The 18,867-nt window shown below is 32.8% G+C and overlaps 2 protein-coding genes across 3 annotated transcripts in view; one reads left to right on the top strand and one right to left on the bottom strand.

Annotated features, from left to right (window-relative positions):
* The window catches only part of LOC106062845 (uncharacterized), a 28,405-nt gene extending 20,386 nt beyond the window's left edge, over nucleotides 1–8,019 (top strand). For both annotated transcript variants that reach the window (XM_013221155.2, XM_056025257.1), the window contains 6 exons: nucleotides 2,886–3,064; nucleotides 6,141–6,226; nucleotides 6,432–6,533; nucleotides 7,007–7,066; nucleotides 7,529–7,663; nucleotides 7,903–8,019. In XM_013221155.2, coding sequence (XP_013076609.2) covers nucleotides 2,886–3,064; nucleotides 6,141–6,226; nucleotides 6,432–6,533; nucleotides 7,007–7,066; nucleotides 7,529–7,663; nucleotides 7,903–7,998 — 658 coding nt within the window. In that variant the 3' untranslated portion in view covers nucleotides 7,999–8,019. The remainder of the gene's footprint in view (nucleotides 1–2,885; nucleotides 3,065–6,140; nucleotides 6,227–6,431; nucleotides 6,534–7,006; nucleotides 7,067–7,528; nucleotides 7,664–7,902) is intronic.
* Nucleotides 8,020–8,119: 100 nt separating this feature from the next.
* On the bottom strand, nucleotides 8,120–18,627 carry LOC106062847 (metaxin-1-like). Its single transcript, XM_013221157.2, has 8 exons — nucleotides 18,473–18,627; nucleotides 14,832–14,901; nucleotides 14,334–14,410; nucleotides 13,697–13,789; nucleotides 13,110–13,289; nucleotides 12,421–12,497; nucleotides 11,034–11,191; nucleotides 8,120–10,407 (listed from the first exon to the last, which is right to left on the bottom strand). The coding sequence occupies exons 1-8, from the start codon at nucleotides 18,554–18,556 to the stop codon at nucleotides 10,115–10,117; spliced, it is 1,032 nt and encodes a 343-aa protein (XP_013076611.2). The 5' UTR covers nucleotides 18,557–18,627; the 3' UTR covers nucleotides 8,120–10,114.
* Nucleotides 18,628–18,867: the final 240 nt, after the last annotated feature.

Genomic DNA, 18,867 nt, shown 5'->3' with positions numbered 1-18,867 from the left:
TTGTCAATTTTTGTTTTGTTTTTCTCTGCCTGCAGAATTTAATTAAATCAATTAAAAACGTTTTTTTTTCTTTGCAAATGAAATACAAAAAGTTTTGAGTGAATCCATGACGATGCATTATGGGATAATTGTCTTAAACGTTTAAAACTTGTTTGGAAACTGAGCCCATCTCGACTTTTGTATTAAATTAACCATCTGCCTCGGAATGAGGGTAGTAGGAATACTTCACTTTATATTTAATTTGTAGAGGATTATTATTCTTAGATTATCTTTGTCCATGGTAGCCTCTAAAGTCTAAACTATAAATAGAAACTAGCTTTTTGGGGCTTCCATATAATGCTCTCCAAAGTTTCTTTCCACCTTAAAACATTTTTGAAATTGTAATAATTGTTATTATTGTTATTATTGTTATACTCTTTGCTAATTCTACTCACAGACGAATGAATTTAGTGGTTTGCTATTATTTAGAGTCGTCACTTATTGTATCTTTCAATTGCTTAAAGCCAGCGTTTGAATTGAACGTGGCAGCCGCCAAGTGACGTCTGTGGTTAATGCGTCCTGTAATTAAGGGTAAAGTACTAATAGCTTTCGATGTCAATTGATCGCGGCAGACGTCAGTAATGAATAATCAATGGAGCAGGCCAGAAAAAAAAGGCAACAGATGGAGGGCGTTATAATGAACGTAAAGCTTTCACCGAGCATCAAGTGAAGGAAAGTATCAAGTGAAGGAAAGTGTCAAGTGAAGGAAAGTGTCAAGTGAAGGAAAGTGTCAAGTGAAGGAAAGTATCAAGTTAAGGAAAGTGTCAAGTGAAGGAAAGTGTCAAGTGAAGGAAATTGTCAAGTGAAGGAAAGTGTCAAGTGAAGGAAAGTGTCAAGTGAAGGAAAATGTCAAGTGAAGGAAAGTGTAAAGTGAAGGAAAGTGTAAAGTGAAGGAAAGTGTAAAGTAAAGGAAAGTGTAAAGTGAAGGAAAGTATCAAGTGAAGGAAAGTATCAAGTTAAGGAAAGTGTCAAGTGAAGGAAAGTGTCAAGTGAAGGAAATTGTCAAGTGAAGGAAAGTGTCAAGTGAAGGAAAGTGTCAAGTGAAGGAAAATGTCAAGTGAAGGAAAGTGTCAAGTGAAGGAAAGTGTAAAGTGAAGGAAAGTGTAAAGTGAAGGAAAGCATCAAGTGAAGGAAAGTGTAAAGTGAAGGAAAGTGTAAAGTGAAGGAAAGCATCAAGTGAAGGAAAGTGTCAAGTGAATGAAGGCGTCAAGTGAAGGAAAGCGTAAAGTGAATGAAAGCATCAAGTGAAGGAAAGTGTCAAGTGAATGAAAGTGTCAAGTGAAGGAAAGTGTCAAGTGAATGAAAGTGTCAAGTGAAGGAAAGTGTCAAGTGAAGGAAAGCGTACAATAACGGAAAGAGTACAGTAACTGAAAATGAATAGCCACAGTATCATAGCTTGATTTTCCATTCTAGTAGTAGTCGTTTTTAAATTAACAAAATAAAAAAAAACACTCTTGACTAAGTAAAGTAAGTAAAATTCCCCTTTCATGCCTTGCGATCTATAGGGCACATGATGGCCCTCTGTTTCTGTGGCCCACGAGGGAGCCATGTAGCCAGCACAACGACCAACCGCCTTTAACTGCTTTTAGGGAAAAATAAAAGATTTATATAGCTCTAGGTCGGATTTCATCCGCATTCGGTTGTTCATTCTTCGTCTGCTGTGTGCTTTTCAGTGTTTCCGATTCTTGACAAACACAAACGTCATACATAAGATTGAAGTAATTTAATAATCTTTCTAGAACTTCAAATAGTAACCAAAGTGTAACCAAAGATTACTTAGGAATTGTGTGTCCGGCCTTCCTATTTACTAGATAACTAAAATATTGAGTGGCAATTTACAAATCTTGATCATGTTTCAAACCGGCAAAATTTGGTTCATGTTTCTAGAACTACGATACTCACTGTCTACGTCTGCTGTATGGTAATGCTGAACAACTGGCACAGACTGCTAAAGACATTGTCTTCACGTCCAAAGATTAAAGCAGCAGCTTGTCCCCTGGTTTCCCAGATTGAGCAGTGATCTACATGTAATGTCACATCTGATGAAAAGTCTTTGTCTCCTTGGGATATTTTGAGTTCTGCACTTGTTATAACACTGTACTTACTCTTTGAACCTAACTATAGAACTACAAGTATGTGTCCAACAGGCTACTAGTAACTGATTGAGGACTACTGAAGATGATTTTTGTTCTCCTTGTTTACATTAATAGGCAGAGATCGTATTACTTTGCAATTATGAATTTCGGAGGCCCTATGCGTAGTGAATTTGATGTCCCCCCCCCCCCACCCCCCAAAAGAAAAAGAAACACCATAACAATAAAATTACGCAATTTCTATTATTTGTTAACAACAATCAATGCTGACAAATAACGAATTTTAATAAAGCAGCTCTTTGCGTTCTTCGCTTTCCGTTTGCGTTTTGATGTATCAGACTCGAAATAACGTTTTGACATATTTACCAATAGGAATAAGCAGGTTCTTCTAACATTTGACTAGTAGATCTTAACATTCACCAATAAACCTTGAGTTATATCAGAGACTTAGAGCTAGTCTAGTAGACATAAATATATGCTTGATCTATATTTGAGAGTTGATCCAAATTTCGCATTTTTTTAATCGAAATCTTTTTTTCCTGAGCGAGGACCTCACCAAATGAAGCCCTAGGCGGTTGCCTAGTTTACCTACGCCTAAGGCCGGCCTTGAATATGATATTTTGAAAACGAAATAATTCTTAAAGTCTTGCTCTGTTAACAGCACTAGTATACAATCATTTATAGGCTACCAGTAGTTTTTATTTTCTGTTGTTTTGGTTGTTGTATTTGGCTCAACATTTCTGTGTACCTCAGACGTAACATGGTGATAGTGAAAGACAGTCATAGATCAGACTGGTTGTATGTGGTCAAGTCCGGATCTTGTCAAGTATTGAAACAGCTGAAAGGGGTCACTGCAAAACTGGGTCCATCTCGAAGTCCACGGCAGAGTCAAACAGACAGGCTGTCGCGTCCGCGAGGGTCTCTCTTTGAAGGTGAGTAACAACTACAACTTTTGACGTCAATGACGAGAAATGTCAACATAAACTAGATAAAAATAGCAATTTAGAAAAGGTCAACATAACCTAGATAAAATAGCACTTAAGGAAAGGTCATCATAACCTAGATAAAATAGCAATAAAGGAACTAGAATTTAAATCCTGTATTCTCTTGAATAGTAGTCAGTAGTTATTGAAGTAGATCTAGGCGTATGAGGGTAGCTCCTCATTCTTCTCACTTCCTGCTTGCTAATATTCTACTGGTTTGTATGAGTTCTACTGTACAATGCTTGTGGGGGGGGGGGAGCGAAAGGGAGAGAAAAGGTTGAAATGGAAACAAAATAAGTGAGCAAAATATTTGTATGCATGATTAAGGTGATCAGACGTCCCGACTTAGGCGTAACAGTCCCGCTTTGGACCGTCTCTAACGCATTTCATAAAATGTCAGGGCGGGACGGCCAATGTCCCACTTTCATTAAAAAGTCGATCAATGTCACGCTTTTATTTTACAATCTTTCTTAATCTTATAACTAATAACTTAAAAGTTATCACCTTTCGGCGTTTTCATCTTAATCTTTTTTATATATGTTCACTGCTTAGCAAACTCCTGTGTTGAGGCATGAGTAGGCTAGTGCTTTCACTTTGCAGCACCCTGCCTTCTCAGAAACTGACGTCAGCACGATTTCTTTCGACTTTTGGCGTTTTGTCATTCCGCATGTTTCTCGCTTATTCTGTAAATTTCAGCTTTCTGTTCAGGTCATCAAATAACGCTTTCAGATAGATCGTACAGAAAGAAAACGTTTCAGAAATTATAATTATTGTGTATATGTGTGTACATTGCGTGTAGTTTGTTTGTGTGTGCATAATGTATTGTACTAACGTCTAAGTTGTTGAAATATTGCATGAAAAAAATCCAAGCCTGTTCTTTTTACGTCCAGTGATCGACATGTGTCCCGCTTTGGCTCCCCAAACGTCTGGTCACCTTAAGCATGATGAAAGACTGACACATGACACGACTTGTTTATACGTGTTTAATAAACAGCTCATTGCTAGACTTATAGTGTACAATAAACAAAGCTGTAGAATGTGACATCTAAAATAAAACATACGTATTGTGCCTTAAAAAAAAAGTAAAGTAGGTACCCTTTTCAAACCTTACGATTTAATATAGAGCAGATAATGTAGCCTAAACATAATCTGTTTCATCGGCCGACGGGTTAACAACAAACGCCAGTAGGTTACTTTCTCTAACTAATGTCATTAGATTTTGGTCAGTGACGGCTTTAGGCATAGGCCGCCTAGGTCCTCCAATTGGTGGGGACCTCGCGCGGGTAAAAAAAAATTAGAGGAAAAATTGCGAAATTGGGTCAGACCTCAAACATAGTAGACCACTTTGACTCAATGTTTAGGCCTACTAGTCTTAACTCTGTCTCTCTACTATGATTCTATGTTTACTAGTCTCTGTCTCGACTACGAAAATTGCGATTTATGAATTTCACTTATTCGTCAAGTTAGATATAGACGGGATAAATTTTATTTTTCGATGTTTCTTTTTTTTTTTTTTTTTTAATTCCATGTAGGGCCACCAAATTCACTTCGCCTAGGGCCTCCAATTATCCAAGGCCGGCCTTTGTTAGGTGGACAAAGGGACGTCCTAAAAAGACCAAAATGAAAAATCTCAGTCTTCACCGAGATTCGGAAGTCAAGCGCTCCACCGCTTAGCCAGCAGGCCCACCACGTTCCGCATTGTAACATGTTGATAACAACATCTACATAAATTTCAATGCTACCATACATCGAGAAAAATTTACATCCTACAAGTATCCATTAGTTAAATTTATATCTTAATTAGAGACTTAAATTTGACTAAATCATTGGTTTTTTTTTAATCTCCAATGGCAGAAATAAATACTTATATGAGTTCTTTCTAGACTATGGAGCAAGAAACGTGCTTTGTGCCTTTCTGAAGATTTTACCTGCTAGTTTAGGGTTTAAAGACTCAAAACAAAAAAAAACAACCCAAAAAACTTACTGCTGCAGGGGTTTAGTCTGTTCTCTTTAATAAAGTTTAAAAAATAACTTTAAGTAGTAAGAGAAAAAAAAACAAACTATTAGATCTATCATGCTCAAACAATTTAGGGTTATACCTTTCAAAATAACCCATTTTTACATTTCAAAATAACCCATTGTTTATCTCTTGAAATGGATTTCCCAGCCATTCAAAACACTTTTATAGATCTGCACAAACATTTCAAGGTGTCGGTTGTCATCTTTTAGTTCTGTTCTGTTAATGTCACTGTGATCGTTCAGGATACCGGTATCGATATTGATTTTGTCAATCGTTTTGACTCTGTTCGATTAATCAAAAAAAAAAAAAATATCGTTCGCCGTGCTGAAAGTAAAAAACAACAACACTGGTGCTTGTGTAAATGTGTGTGTCTGAGAGAGAGAGAGAGAGAGAAAGAGAGAGAGAGAGAGAAACTTTTGATTTGCTTGTCTGCTGAAATGCTGTATGTAGGCTATTACTCATCTAATGGCTAGCTTGTAATCTGACATCATTGACTTCAATCAATTTATAGATATCAGATGAAATAGATTTCTAATAAATGCACTTCCACCTCCTAATTATTCTAGACAGTTTTCTGATTTGATTGGTTCCCAATTTCACTTTTTGCTCTTACATTTCTTTTAAAAGAAACGTGTCAACAAAATTGTAACTAGTGCCTTTTTCTATTCCGAAATCTTGATAGAATCGCAGTCGAGTCTAAACTAACAATGTCCACTAAAGACAGATTTTGATGGCTTTTCTTTTTGTAGATCTAAATAGAATGGCTATAGCATCCATCACTACTCATAGTGAAAACAGGAACAATTTATCATAGTTCTCATACCAAACAAGGGCTATTAGTACTATGTGAAACCTTCATTAGGACGACAAAGGATAAAAAAAAAAATAAGCGATCTCCCCTGATCTTGCATATAACAAATTCAATATGAAAATAATCTAATTTTCTAATCTTTTCATTGTTTGCGGTCTTACTTATTTATCATCTTCTAATAATATTCATTTTAGGCAATGATAATGATGAGAAAAGGTCTTCAAAACAGGACAATAGATTGCAGACCACGGAGTCAGATTATAACAATGACTTGGAAAAGGTGTTCACTTATAACCTTTTTATAATGTCTTCTTACAACAATGCTTCAGTTATTAGGCCTGCAATGTGTACCATACTTTACAAATCAGTTTAAAAGACAATGACATTTAAAAAGTCTTAACTTTTATTTTACTTCATTAATTTCTACAATAAATTATTTGAATTTCCTAGGAGTCAATCATGTTCACATGATAATTGATCTCCAGGTTGCATCAAGTGCTGTGCTTGATTCAGCAGTTTCCAAAAGTAAGACAAGAGACGACCCAGTGTTTGTCAGAATTGAACTGTTGAAACCAATGGACGTCTTTGTGAGACTATTTCTATTTGGATAGTTTTGCCTCAACTATAATGACAATTTAATGTTTCATTAATAAAGATAAGTGATTAGTGCTTACTAATGTGACAGTCACCAGTGTGGTAGTTATTTGATCAAAATAGAAAGATGTTTTTAAAGCACCTCTTTCTAAGTTACATCTATGTAGGTATAACACTTGCCACTATTTCAGGCTCCTTATAGCTTTGAAGTGGGTCAAATTTTGAATGTACCCAGATATATATGAAATAATCGAAACAGAATGAAACAGAACTTTGAGAAAAATTTCTTTTTGATATTTAGGTTTCAATACAGACCAGAGCCATCCAATGTTTTACATATAAAATATTCCATGTCTACAATGGATGAGAATTAATTATTTAAAAAAATATTTAAACTTTAACAGAATAGTGACTTTTAGAAAATACATGTTAAGACATATTATGATGTAGACTATTTGTTTCACAGGGTCTGGACTTGGTCAATTTTAACAGCGGTGTTGAGGTTGAATCCACAAGTGTTAGTTTGGTCAGTTGAGCTTAACTCTATTTGTTAAGTATAAACTATCAATCAGTTTTAACTTAGCCCTGTCTAACCAACTTTATTTTTTGTTCTAAGAAGGAGTTCCATGATTTTTCTTTCAGAAACTTAAAAAAATAAATGATTTGATTTTAATCTTTAAAGCAATTCCATCTTGCTATTTGCATTCTAGCCTCCCTAAACTATCTTCATGATTCTAGTCTAAGAAGAAATATCTTAACTCAATGTTCCACTAACCTATATGGTATAGTATTGTATGTTTGGTAACTGATAAAATACCTATTCAAACATGAAATATCAGTAATATAATTTTTACTAAATTAAGCATTCAGATAATCCATATCCAAAACAGATGAATTCTAGATGCCATTAAAAGATACAATGCTCTTTAGATTCACTAAGCATTATATAACATGACTGAATGAAAACAATGATTGATTGTCTACACAGGTGAGTCTAGGATCAGAGTGTATTATGTTGTCCAAACATTTCTTTATGAAACATGCTAATGACAAGGTCAAGAAACGATTATCGGAGACTGTCACTCCATATCCCAATGAAGCCACACTGCAAGATAGTTTACAGGTAACTTTTCAATAAGCAACAATCGTCAGTCGATTGAACACAAATAAAAAATTGAGCTGAGCTAAATGTTACGATTTTTGAAACAGTAAATTAATTTTAAAAAAGAAATTACTGCTGGTTGAAGTGAAATGGATAAAAATCAAATTTCAGCTATTGTAGTTACCTTGATAAAAAAAAAAGATATGTAAAAATTAAATCTAGTCCCTTTCTTACAAATTTTATTGTATTTTCCTTTTCAGCATAAAGTGAACTGGGAACTTTACAAGCAGTCTATTCTGAATGCAGCTTTTACAAAATGTAAACTTTTGAAAAGAAAATTTCTTGCTGTGCATTAATAAAAATTGCCATTGGACAAACTTTTTTGTCTATGCATTTCCATAAAGACATAAGCTCATGACTGTTGTACAGTAGATTTCCAAAACTCATAAAAGAATAATAATCCATTCAACCAAATGATTGAGTACTTCTTCAATGTTTATTAAATAGAGAAATACAAAACAAAACTTAACTTTTCAATATATTGCTAAAAAAAATATTTTTTTAACTGAATTCTACTTTCATTCAACATTCATCCCCATTCTCACAGTCAACATTTTAATGTTCTTTTTTTTTTTTTAACAAGAAGTTTCACATTCTTATTTACATGTAAAATATAAGCAAAGTTACACAGAGAAAAGGTAATAAACATTTTGATTCTTTTTATTCTATCTAAATACTAGGCCTACCTGAGATTCTATTAGCTCCTTATATAAATACTACCTTTTTTAGTTATGCTAAGTACATATGGGACTAAGAAAAAACAGCTTATAAAATTAGTCAGTGAAAATATTTAAAAAGTATAAGTTTGTTCTCCATTACAAAATGTACCAAGAACAGCAGAATGTGCACATAACATAGAGTAAAGCAATGTTAGTCAAACTTAGTTTTATTTCACTTTCTTAGAATTGGAAATATTTTCACTTCTTACTTCATATTCAAATAATACAGTCAACTCAACATTGATATATATTTGTTTTCATACGTTTTCATACCAGCCATAAGTGAAAAGATACTGATAGTAATAAGAATAATAATATAATTGTTAGTTACCTTGAGTCTGATAGGTTTTAACAGTAAATACAAAACTGTAATTATTTCAATAGTTAATGAAGTAATCTTTCTGAAATTTTAATAAAATATTTTGTCTTGCAGCATGAGTCAATGTGTAAAAATAAGCTTAATAGGTTAATGAAAAGTTGTCAAAATGGGATGAAAGTGTGAGTTAATAGTAAGAATTGAAAAATGTTATATTTTTTTAATCTAACACATTCAGTACTGTAGTTGCATGAGGATCAAGCTGGATGCTAGATAAAAAGAAGTTTGTTATTGATACAATAACACACGTCTACAGTTATGTTAGGAATTACTGTATGATAAAATATCTAGGACTGCACTCATCATACTTAAATGTGCCAGATTATATCAATTTAGTCCCCTGAATGATGCATAGAAGAATTCCTGAAGACATCCTCTATGCTAAACTTGAAGAGTCAGACCCAACAGAGATTCTGTATGAATCTCTGTAGGCATGTGGTAGGAAAGAGCTTAAGATGGGACAGCATGGAGTGTGTGTACTGATGCGAATCTTGCCTAGAGAAATAGAAATGATGCTGCCTTAGATAAGAGAATGGGAAAGAAAGCAGCCCTATCAGACAGCACTAAAACAGGTTCATTCACATGCTCGAACTGTGGCAAACTTTACTGCATCAGAATCAGCTTGATTAGTCACATCAGATTCTGCCCCATCTCACGAAAACTAAAACCAGTGATTCATCTGGGCGCATCCATTGTCTTTTGAGACAGAAGGAAGAATTATCAATTTAGTTAGACTCAGAATGAAGGGAGAAAGGGAGTACCAAAAGTACTAGTCAGCAAAACAAAATTTGATTAGATAGCCTTGTTTGAGTTTCTTTCAAAAATTTGAAGCTAGATTTAGATTGACTCTTCCTTTTTGTTCTACAGTGACTTCAAATAGAACTGAGTTTGATGCACGGTGTTTGGACAAGATAGGGATGCATTATTGAAACACAAAATCTTTGTCATGTATATACTAATATAAATAGCAGTTATTGCAAATACTTTACTTTTTTTTTTCAAGACAAAAGTTGTTGAGTGTCTACTTGACACAATACGTCAACATAAGGAAGACAATAACATTGTAAAATTCAAATAAAAATGCACTATGTCAACATATTTTTCACATGACAGAATTCCATGTGTTTCACGATTACCAGTTGTAGTCAGTGCTTATGGTTTACAGACTAATCCATACTTAAAAGCAATGACATCTATTTAAATTGAATAAACAATGGTTTTCCGCAAGAAGTTATGGGTCTTAACTAGAATATTAGCATAACAGCAAACTATTAAACAAATGAGAAGCAATAATTCCAAGTTGAGATGAACTCATGACTACTCTTCCCCATTCTCCTGCTGCTCCTCCAGAACTCTTGGTGTTTCAAATTGAGGGCCTTGCAGTGACTGAGGAGGAGGCGTCCGAAACTTCCTGTTCCCCTGAGTAACTTCTGAATCTTTGATCTGCACATTGATCAGGCCTGTAGCCAAGGCATAACCTATCATAGATGTGATGGCAAACACAGCGGCCAAGATCATGTTTCGTCGCCTATTTGGAAACTCTGTCACATCTGCCCTAACTCCCTGATTTTTCTTCTGTTGTTCTTCTTTCTTCTTATTGTCTTCATACTCTATGAATTGAAAGTAAAACATTCTTTAGTTGGGTTTATTTTTTCTTCGAAATCTAAGGGCTCAAATAATAAGATAGTATGATTTATTTGTTGATTTGGCCAAATGCAAATCTTTTAATTTATTGCCTTTCTCTTCAACTCAATCCATGCCGTTAAATGTTTTAGAAAGAACAGAAAATCTTCAATAGAGGTCACAGGATTAAACATTTTACAATTTGGAACAATAGTTGTATGTTCTTTGACTCTACTTTAGTCTGAATTAACCATACACATTTTTTCTGGTTGCTTATTTATAACATTTAGTGTGTACAGGGAAAGGTTTAAAAAAGGGGAGGAAGTGGTGAGGTCAACAATTATTTTCAAATATAAAGGATTTTTTTTTATCATTACTAAAAACTAGAAAGCTGGTGCCAATAGTAGCAAACAACAATATGCAATAATTAAAATCTAATCAAAATCAGCAAACTTGTTTTGTGATTCCTATTACTTTATTCAGGTTCTCCCACTTCTTAATCCAACACTAAGTAAGATTGCAAGACCTTTCACCTCTACCAGTTAACAGTAAGAATCAGATGCGGAATAGAAATTTGTTTAGAGTACCAACATGCTAATGGTTTTAAACTCACCTTTGACCTCTGCAGGAAAATAAGTTGTAAGAATGCCATTGCACATCTGACAAAGATTTGAACATTGCTGTAAGTGACTCTGTAGAGGGTTTGAAGGCAATGGAGCTTTGATCAATGGAATTAAGTAACCAAACACAAGGGCATCTAAAGAGGAAGGTCTGGCAATGGAACAAAAAGTAAACTTAAAAAAGCATTTTTAGTTAAAACTTTAAGCAATAAAAAATTTATGAAATGTATACAATATTATTTTTTTTCAGTTCAACCAGAAATTTATTTTTTTCTGAGGGCATATTCCATGAAAAAAATAAATAACCATAAAAAAGATATGCATCAGTGGATTAAAGATTTTCTGATAGAGAGAGAACAAACTGTAATAATAAATGGCTCTAAATCAACACAGATAACAGTAAACTCAGGTGTACCTCAAGGAACTGTCTTAGGTCCACTACTATTCTTAATTTACATAAATGATTTACCAAATTGCATTAGTTCAGGAACAAAAGTCAGATTATTTGCAGACGATTGCATAATATATAGAACAATAAAAACAACACAAGACACAGATATTTTACAAAGAGAATTAGATGAATTACAGAAATGGGAATTAAATTGGAGCATGTCTTTCCACCCAGAAAAATGTCAGTTGTTAAGAGTAACAAAAAAACTAAAACAAATTAATTCCACTTATCTTATTCATGGCAAACCAGTAACACAGACTAAAAACGCAAAATACCTAGGTGTTATAATAAATGAAAAAATGTCATGGAATCCACATATTGATGAAACTATAAAAAAATTAAACAAAGCATTAGGATTTATTAAAAGAAATTTCTATAAATCAAATAAGAACATAAAACTAAAATGTTATTTAACCTTGGTTAGGCCAATAATAGAATATGCATCCTCCGTTTGGGACCCCTCAACTCAAGATAACATTAAGAAACTGGAACAGACACAAAATAGAGCAATGAGATTCATAACAAACGAATATTCACACTTAACCAGAGTAACACCTTTAGTAAAATCACTAAATTTAGAAAGCCTTCAGGACAGAAAACTCAAAAGTAAAGTAGCAACTATACATAAAACACTGAACCATAATCTTCAAATACAAAATTTAATAAAATACTCTGAAAGACACAAAGATAAAGGCACATTCCTCGTCCCATATGCTAGGACAAATTTGTACAAATACTCCTTCTTCCCCAGTGCTATTAGAGCATGGAATGGGTTGCCTGAGCTAGCCAGGAAAACTAGTGACTTGGCAGAATTTAAGTCATTGGTTAATATGCACGACTAAATGCATGACGTGTAGGACGTAATCATCTTCTTTTTTGAAGTAACGTCTGTATTATATAAGATAAGATATGAACTGAATGTTTCTTACTGTCTACCAAACATGTATTCTTTATCACCCAGCTTGTATGATAACAAATTTAAACACTCTTTAGCCTCTTTATAGACCTGTATAAAAGAGATAAAAAGAATCAAACAATACTAAACTTTGTAAAATAAGACATATACATATATATATTATATATATATATATTAGCTTAAGGGAAACAACTATGTAGAAATTTTAAAATCAATATTAAATTATAATCTAGCACAGTAAAGATGAAATATATTTTTATGAGTTCAATCAAGTATTATAGTTTTATTTTACTTAAATGATATTTATATTTTATTACACAATATAGCTAAACTGTATGCTAGCTACTACTGTGTATATGGCGTAATTCACTATTTGTGATATTGCATAAACTGTAACTTTTCACCATGATGAACAGCAAGCTAAATTTTAACTTGGTCAATGAAAGTCAAAATTACCATAACACTAGTAAATGGATCATTTCCACCCTTCAAACAAAAACTAAACATAGTGTTTAATTACAGTATTTGTATTATGCCACAGAAAGTGATCTCATGAAAACAGTAGCTTGCAAGGGGATTTTGTTTAGCAATGATTTTCATAATCAGATTTCTCTGCACTGTTATAGTATTTTTAGACTGACTTAAGAAAAACTTGACTCTTATGGAGGAAAGAAGCTATTGAAAGGCTACCAATTAGCCTACTTTAGATTCTGTCTCAGCATCAGTGATGTGGTCTCCCCCTTTAGTGAGTAACACACGTAGCTCAGCTCTCTTCTGCTTCTGGTGTGGTATGAACAAACTTAGGGGAAACGGCACAGCTTTTGCATACCATGGACGAGTGATGTCAACATATGTTTTATCGTCTATCCACCACAAGTGCAGCTAATGGAAAAGAAACAATTATGTGATTACCAAGGAGCATTGAAAACAAATCATTTGTAAAGAAAATTTAATAAAATAAAAAAGATCAGTTTAGTCAAGGGAGTTAATCTTACATTACTGTATACTGGTATATTACTATAATTTTGGGTATTTTAAAATTATATTTGTATAGCATGCTTTCTTGTGTGAACCTCTGTGTGTGTGTGTGTGTGGGGGGGATATCAAATTAGACCCCCTGGATTGGTTGCTAAGTGGTTTATGCCACTCAGGCCCACATCCCATCATATTATTGTCCAAGTTTATTTTAGTATCATCTTCATTAAGTTCTTTTGTTTTTTTTCATCCTAGAATGTTTCTATTGAATTGGGCTAACAAAGTGAATTTAAGGGTAAAAATAAAATATTTACCAAAGCTGGGAGAAGCTTTTCTTCAAGCATCGCAGAAAAAGCAACAACATCAGCACTTTCTTTTGTCGACAAATGTGAGTCACTCCCCCAATGCTTCAATGAAAAGTAAATAAAATAAATTAAAAAAAATTTTTTTTGTCACTGCCTAAGTTCTTAAGAGTTAATTTTTCTTTAGTGAAAATAAAAATGGAAACAATATTTGAAACAAAGTTCAGTTGAGGTTTAAATAGTTATGAGTACAGTTAGATAGTTTACATCAGAAGTAAACAAATATATCAAAACTACACAAGCAATAATAAATTGACAGCTAACTTATGACTATACAGAGAGACATCCTTGCTTATGTTTATACTCAAGCTTTCAACAAATAGAAAGAAAAAAAAAACAAGAAAAAAAAAACAACTTCACTCCCAGTAAAATTTTGGGCATCCGTCTCATGTAGTAAGAACATATAGTATTTATTTTATATTTTACACATGATTATTTATAGGCACATCAACTAGTATGCTGAAAAGGTGACCATTCTAATATGATTTCTATCAAATTTTCATTTAATTTGATTTTCAATTTCTTTAATAAAAATGAAATAGTAAAATGTGTTGTTGTTACAGTATATAAAGAAGGCTTCAAATATTACCTCCTTCCTAAGATATGTAAATATATCTGTTACTCTGCTAAAAGTGGCTTTCCTGTGACGTAATACAGGAAAATTTCCTGTTCAAAAAGTTAAAGAATGGTAAGAAAATGATTTATTCATTAAAAAGAAAGTTGACTGAAATGAGTTATCAAGCATAATTCTTATACATACAATGATATAGCCAATAATCAATGAGGGTCTTTTTCATTACAGTAAAAAGTTGCATTCAAAACTGCCATTAACCACCCCCGCTCACTATCATTCAATATTATTCAAATTATGTTTTTGCTTTTGCCTAAACTTGTGAGGTGACTCAAGAAAATATAGACTTTTCAATATATAATAATAATAACAATAAATCTCTATTTTTTTTAGGATTGTTTATGAGGCTATAAGGGCAGAACGGCTTAAAGTTTTATAGTGATAATAAGGATATGAAAATTTCTGTTTAAAAGACACATAAATATTCTTTAAATCAAAACAACATTCAATATAAACCTGTTGGTGATCGCCAGGTATTTCCAGTTTTAATGACTTCAACAGGAACTCTGGAAAATTTACAATAAGACTGAAAGAAAAAAAAATTTAAAATAAATTCTGACACAACTTCAATAAGTCTATAATGCCGACATGTAAGAAAATAATAATTAGTGTATCTAAAAGAAAATAGGCAAGCATTAAAGTTTTATAGTTTCAAGAGCTCAGTTGTTGCTTTAGAAAATAAGTTCCATAGACCCATTACTTTAGATAATTTATTCTTTTTATATACTGGTATGTAAACAAGTATTTATTTTTTCCAAAAATGTAGATTCCTCACAAGTCATGGGCTGGAAGACTAGATGGAGCACTGTGTGGACATAATCATAAACTCTAACTAAACTAAATAGAAAAATATGTTCATTTAAAGATGGAGAAACTAGGGACTACAGTTAGCGTATATGGTCAAACTTCACAATACAGTGAAAGACTAAAGCCTTTTTAAGAAAACAGAAATGATGATGTTTGGAGTTTAGACACAGTGTAGCTCAGTCTGGGTAATGTGAGAACAAAATTGGGACAGCATTGTTTTTTGGTCATTTCCTCATTTTTATGGTTTGATAATTTGTGAAATTGAATTTAGAGATAACTTGTAATGACTCCAAATCAAAGGGATTAAAATTTTGGAGTTTTACTTTTAAGATTTACTAGAATTAGATTGTGAGGGTTGTGGATTATAAATTAATGTCATCAATCATTGTAGCTGTCACAGGTAAAGGCAGGACAACAAGATGATAAGGATTTAATATAATGAGAGTGTTACGTTGCGTTTGCCTTGATTGAGTATATCTTCAGTTGTGATTAAAGAGGCTTATAAATTACAGACTGTGGCGCATAACACCTTGACATGCAACCTCATCTATGTTTGAGTTAAAAAAATGATTGTAATAGATATAGCATCCAGCTTGTGGAATCCCACCACACAGGTAGGGGGCCGGGCTATCTGCCTCAAGGAGACCATGTCCTTCAAAGCTGCATACTATATCAAGAGACCTGAACAAGACTCTGGTCCTAAAACCCTTGTATAAAAGAAAAATTATACGGAGAACTGCCTGATCTGGAAACCACTGAGCAGTTCATCTCAGATATAGGATTACTGATCTGAACCCTCTGACATGTAATATGAGAACGAAGAATAAAAGAGAGTATGTTAAAAGTAGATTTAGATGATCTAGATGTAAGATTTCTATAATTTATAGATCTATTAATTTAGCCTTACAGATTCTAAAAATTTACAATCGTTATTGAAATGCTACAAACTCCAAAATGAATAAATAAAAAAAGCAGTGACAAACTGTCAAACCCAAGAATAGATATAATATTAATATATATATATTTCAAGTAATTTAATTAAAAATCCAACACCAATAAATAATTACAAAATCATATAAGTTTGGATCAAAATTTGTTGTGTCTACAACTACAGACACTAGAGAGTAGAGTAGAAGTCTAGAATACTGACAGTCTAGATCTAGATCTTATCTTTTACTTTTATAAAATAGTTAAATACAGATCTAAATCTAATGACTAATCATCATATCATGTATCTTATCTTATAAAATACAGACATTACTTAAAAAAAGAAGATTATGTCCTACGCGTCATGCATCTATTCATGTATGTTAACCAGTGACTTAAATTCTTCCAAGTCATTGGTTTTCCTGGCTGGCTCAGGCAACAAATTCCATCCTCTAATAGCACTAGGGAAGAAGGAACATTTATATAAATTTGTTCTAGCATATGGAACAAGGAATATAAAATGCCTTTATCTTTGTGTCTTTTTGAGTATTTTATTAGAATTTGTTATTTTTGTATTTGAAGATTATGGTTCAGTGTTTTATGTACGGTATAAAAGCTATCTTGAAGGCTTCCTAAATTTAGTGATTTTACTAAAGGTGTTACTCAATTGTACAGTATTGGCTGTTATGAATATCACTGCTCTATTTTGTGTCTATTCCAGTTTCTTGTTTTCTTGAGTTGAAGGGTCACAAACAGAGGATGCATATATTTTTTATTACTGGCCTAACCAAGGTTAAATAACATTTTAGTTCTATGTTCTAGTTTGATTTATTGAAATTTCTTTTAATAAACCCAAGTTTGATTTTTTTTTAATAGTTTCATCAATATGGGGATTCCATGACAGTTTTTTATTTATTATAACACCTAGGTATTTTGTGTTTTAGTCTGTGTTACTGGTTTAAATTAACATGAATAAGATAAGTGGAATTGTTTTATTCTTTTTGTTACCGGTACTCTTATTATCTGACATATTTCTGAGTGGACAGACATGCTCCAATTTGATTCTGATCTCTGTAATTCATTTAATTCTCTTTGTAAAATTTCTGTATCTTGTGTTGTTTTTATCTGACTTTTGTTCCTGAACTAATGCAACTTGGTAAATCATTTATGTAAATTAAAAATGGTAGTGAACCTAAGACTGTTCCTTGAGGTACAGGGGAGTTTACTGTTATAGATGTTGATTTAGAGTTATTTATTATTACAGTTTTTCTCTCCCTATCAGAAATCCTCAATCCACTGATGCAATGGACCATTAATGCCAAAATATTTTAATTTTTTAAGCAAACTATGGTGGTGAATTTCGTCAAAAACCTTGGGAAAATCTAATAAGATAGCATCTATTAGCTCACTATTATCTAAACCTTTTGAAAAATCATCAATAAGTCCTATTAGTTGTGTTTCACATGATCTATATTTCCTAAAGCCATGTTGGTATGGAGTAAGGACATTATGTTTGTCTAACTTAGTCTAAGTGGTTTATGATGTTGCTACATAGATCTATTATGTGTTCTAGGATTTTACATGTGATGCTGGTTAGTTTCCTGGGTCAGATTTTTCTCCATTTTAAAAAAGGGGGTGACATTAGTTTCTTTCCAGTCCTTTGTTGGTACTCTGCCCTGGTTAAGAGATGCCTGAAAAAGTATTTTGAATACTGGTGCTAGCTCATTGCTTAGTTCTTTGAGTAATCTAGCTGGAATAACATCAGGTCTAGTAGTAGTACTCTAGATGCTTTAAATTCGGTTTAATCAAGTTTAATGTTAGCTAATACAATAGTCACATATGAATGAGACATAGTGTGACAGTTCACTGAATAAAGATCTAGAATAGTCACAATCATAGTGCCCTTATTGGCCCTTAGTCCTTAGGTCTAGTCTACTACTACTACTTTACTAGTGTAGGCGATGAAAGGTGAAGATTTGTACTACTCAGTACTAGCCTTGTAAATAAAAAATAATAGTGACTTGTGACTTGTATAGTATTATAAGTATAGTCTTAGTATAGCACTATAAGTAACTATAGTAATAGTGTCTAGCCCTAGGATAATCATGATAATAATAATAGTATATTTATAATATTAATACTATAGTATAGTAAATAATAGAGTCTAGTATACTTTAAGTTTAAGTATACTATAGTCAGTGAAATAGTAATAGTGAATAGTGATAACAGTCGGCTATTTGTCATAGATTTTCTAGATTGTTACTGTAGACTAATCTAGAGATGGTAAGTTGGTCTAGGATCAAACAGAGTTTAAAGAGAAAAGGGAAAGTCTTGTAAATGTCTTTTATACGACAAAAGATTACCAATACTGCCAGACAATGAGGGTCTATAGACGGCAAGCCCCAGTCACCTCTCCAAACTTCTAGTTTCATTTTCTCCGCCGCCATTTTGTCCTTGTGTTGCGTCGTTAGCAAAACATAGGAGATAGATTCAATGTTGATCTACATAGTATATTTATATAGGTCTGTGATACTGTACTTAAAAAAACAAGCACCAAAAACTAAAATCTAGAGAGTAGGGTCAATACGTTTAAACATTTAAGCAACTATTTAAAAAAAAAATAGAGCCAAGTTTTACTTTATTTTAATTTAAATGTAGATCTAGATCTAGATCTATTATTATTTTTACCCCGTTTTTACATTTTGTTCCGATGTCGATTAAAAAAAATATAAACAGGAGATTCTAATTTTTTAAATAG

This window comes from Biomphalaria glabrata, chromosome 1 (assembly GCF_947242115.1).
Source record: "Biomphalaria glabrata chromosome 1, xgBioGlab47.1, whole genome shotgun sequence".
NCBI classification, from domain to species: Eukaryota; Metazoa; Mollusca; class Gastropoda; family Planorbidae; genus Biomphalaria; species Biomphalaria glabrata.
The sequence above is the reverse complement of the archived record's forward strand: the minus strand, read 5'-3'. Positions and strand labels throughout refer to the sequence as shown.